General features: G+C 39.7%; 1 protein-coding gene across 1 annotated transcript in view; it reads right to left on the bottom strand.

Annotated features, from left to right (window-relative positions):
* The window catches only part of ISL1 (ISL LIM homeobox 1), a 10,590-nt gene extending 7,506 nt beyond the window's left edge, over positions 1-3,084 (bottom strand). Inside the window, exons 1-2 of the mRNA XM_009894215.1 lie at positions 3,057-3,084; positions 2,002-2,207 (exon numbers count right to left, since the gene is read on the bottom strand). Of these exons, the coding sequence (XP_009892517.1) occupies positions 2,002-2,207; positions 3,057-3,084 (234 nt within the window). The remainder of the gene's footprint in view (positions 1-2,001; positions 2,208-3,056) is intronic.
* Positions 3,085-3,295: the final 211 nt, after the last annotated feature.

Here is a 3,295-nt window from a genome sequence, read left to right as displayed (position 1 = left end):
AGTTCCTCGTCTCCCGTGGAAGAGAGAGGGACAGTTCATCCATCAGTAGATGAACGTGAGAAAAGGCTCCAACTCGGGTGTCTAAAACTGCACAGTCTGGCGGGTCCCCGCTCCTTAGCCACCCTCTCCGGTATTAAGTAAAATTAACATCCTCCCGCAAATGTACGGATACATGCACATATGCACCCACGCGGTCCACAGAACTGTAAAAGCTGTTTCTAAACCCGAGCTAATATTCATCCCCACACATTTCCTCACCAGTACACTTCCTTAGAGATACAGTCTGTGATGTATGCTTGTGGGTAGAGATGTTTATTTGCACACATCTTTAGCTCCTATAGAGGAGTATTAATCCTATATTCAGAGCTGCGTGTTTCCAAATCATAAGGTTTTGAGAAGAAACAATCCGAAAAAAAAGCAGCTAAACGGCAAAGGAACAGAGCGATCGCAAAGTGTATGCATTTATAGGTACAAAAGTTGGGGGGGTGGGGGGTTGCCCACATGTCTGACAATAATAGATTGGCTCACGGTCTAATTCAAAGTCGACTTGTACATAATGTACATATTACTTTTAAAGTTCTAGCAAATGAAATGTATTCCGTATTAACCTAAAAGAGATGCATTTTGTTGTTGTTTAAATTTCGACCGCTGAGTTCTAGCAGGAGGTAACTGAGCATACCTCAGTCCAAACGTTTTCCTTTCGTTTGAAATTAGTGAAAGGACAACATTTAAAGCCACGACTCCACACTGCATTTAAAAGTAAAGACGGGGAGGAGGGGGGGGAGGAGTAGGCTGTTTTTCGCCATGGTAAAACTTTGAGAATAATCTCATAACATGGCTTGAAGGAATTGTGCACTGGAGAAGGAAAGACTCAAGTGCTTTATTTCAATGCAAAATTACAAAGATATCTTAGGTGGCTAGGTAGGCACTTGCTCCTAAAACTTTGAGTAAAAAAAATACTGGCCGTACCTCAGTGTCACACAAAGTTCTGGTTTGGCAGAGCGAGTAGACGACACTGAATCGGATCAGCATGACCCAGGAGCACAAATAATAAACACACTCGAAATTCCTGGTTTGGTTTCTCTGTAGTGTCAGGATTGGCAACTCTCACATTTTATCAGTTACCAGATTTTAATGTGAGGAAGGAAGCGGTTCCATTATCTAAATATACCCAATTGTTCGTGAACAGATGATGGGCAATTTGATCTGCTCTGTCTAATTCATCAGTACAGATAAGATAAGAAAGAAAAGGCAGTCAGATATCACCAAAGGGGTTAATATTTAAAAAGATTAAATGTCAGTTATTTTAGCGAAGAAACGTTTCGGTCTAGGTTTTAACCTCCTCATAAAAGGATCCTTCATTCTGAAAGGAACCTCAGTTTTGTTTTAGTTCTTTTGCTTTTTTGGTTTGGTTTTTTTTTTTTTTTTTTTTTTTCGATAGGCCTAGTTTAAATAGTTTTGGGTTTTGTTTGGGTTGTTAGTTTGCTTTTTTTTTTTTTCCTCCCCCGGTGTATTCATTTTTTACGGCATACATGCTTGAAGTGCCTTTCTTATGAATGCCATTATGACTTTGCAAAAGCACAGAGAGATGCGCTTCTCAGGTTGTGTTAAAAAGCTATCAGTTCCGTATTGCTTATAATATCTACACTACTGAAAATATTCTTCATTACCTACGATTTCTCACTTTGTTAGAATCACGCGATGCATTCATTGCCAAAATCCTCAGGAGGGTCCCACACAGTCTCTAGCTGTTCCCGAATGCGGTTTTGTTTATACGGAAATTTGCATTTGAATCTGTGGAATAAAAAAACTTGACGACTCTAACTTTTTTCCTCGCCCGTCTATCTAAGAGGAAATCACTGAAAAACATACTAATTGTCTTTCACCCTCTTTCTCACAATTTTTTCTTCCTCCTGCCTCTGTCATATTTATACAATTGTTCCTCTCCCTGCCTCTGTCACATTTATAAAGTTTAAAAAAAATCTCACCAAAGAATTAAACAATGTAAGTGGCGTACCTGATATAATCTCTTTTACAGTTGGTTTTGCCATCCCTAACAAAGCACGTACAGGTCTTGTCCAAATATTGATTACACTCTGCACACTTCAAACACGCCGCATGCCATTTGAAATCCGGAGAAACCCTCAGAATATACTGATCGTGAATTTGATTGTTGCAACCAACACATAGGGAAATCAGGCATTTTTCTGAAATGAAAAGAAATACATAATTGACTAACCGTTTACTCTCCTACAGAGATAAACACACTTTTAGTGTCGTTCCCTTATAGGGCATACTCTGGAAGTGGTGTTGTTTTTTGGTGTTTGTTTTTTTTTTAGTTTGTTTTTTTTTTTTTTTTAAGAGTAATACACTTTTGGATGGTAATTGAAGTGTGCCATCAAAACCTTGCCTCGTTTAGAAAGGAGGCGGAACATATGCTAAAATGCAGATGTGAACAGTCTTTGGGGTGAAGCTCCTCATTTCGCAAGCCTTGCACGGAATCAGAACTCCAAACTCCCTCGTTGTTTTATTTTTATTTTATTGTTTGCTTGTTTGAATTCCTTGCCTTACGGGGAGAGCACCTATATGTTTGATTTCATTTTTTAAGAGGCTCTGACTGGAAAAGATGAACGCGTGCCTGGGTGCGCTTCCCATTCAGCCCTTTGCCACAGAAGAGGGGACTCGAGGCTGCTAGCAAGAACAAGCATCATTACGGTTGTCACTTGCTCTCTTTTGCAAGTCTAATGCTAATTCCCCTAGACTAGGTGCTGCATAGTCAGAGAGCCTCACCGTAGTCTAGAACGAGAATTTAAGGCTCCGTAGTTGGATCCCGTTAAAATCCTGTCTGCTCCCCAAACTTTAAAAGAGAGCAGGACCCCAGGCTATTAACATACAAGGCTACGTACGAGGTTAAAACACAGCAAGCATGCAGGCATGGCAACAAAGGCACCTTCTCTACCATTCAAATGAAGTTCAGCTCTTTAGCAGCTCGCCTGCCTGAGACGAATACAATAGACAGCACATTTATTCCAACAACGGTAAAAATTCCGCCTTACTTTTTGGTGGGTCTCCCATGTCTCCCATATCTGTAAGAGGGTGTAATGTCCACAGTGAAATGGTGTACGGTTTCGTTTTAAGACCCCAAAGTAGGTTTGAAAGCTGTCGCTAAAAATAAATAAAAAAAAAAAATTAAAAAAAAAAACCCAAGTAGAAGTAGTAATAACAAAAGAAAAAAAATAGAGACTCGAAATGAAAAGGGGGAAGAAAAAAAAAAGGCAAAGCAAAACAAAACACC

This window comes from Charadrius vociferus, unplaced genomic scaffold (assembly GCF_000708025.1).
Source record: "Charadrius vociferus isolate BGI_N301 unplaced genomic scaffold, ASM70802v2 scaffold70, whole genome shotgun sequence".
NCBI classification, from domain to species: Eukaryota; Metazoa; Chordata; class Aves; order Charadriiformes; family Charadriidae; genus Charadrius; species Charadrius vociferus.
Note: the sequence above shows the minus strand (reverse complement) of the source record. Positions and strands in the feature narration are given on the sequence as shown.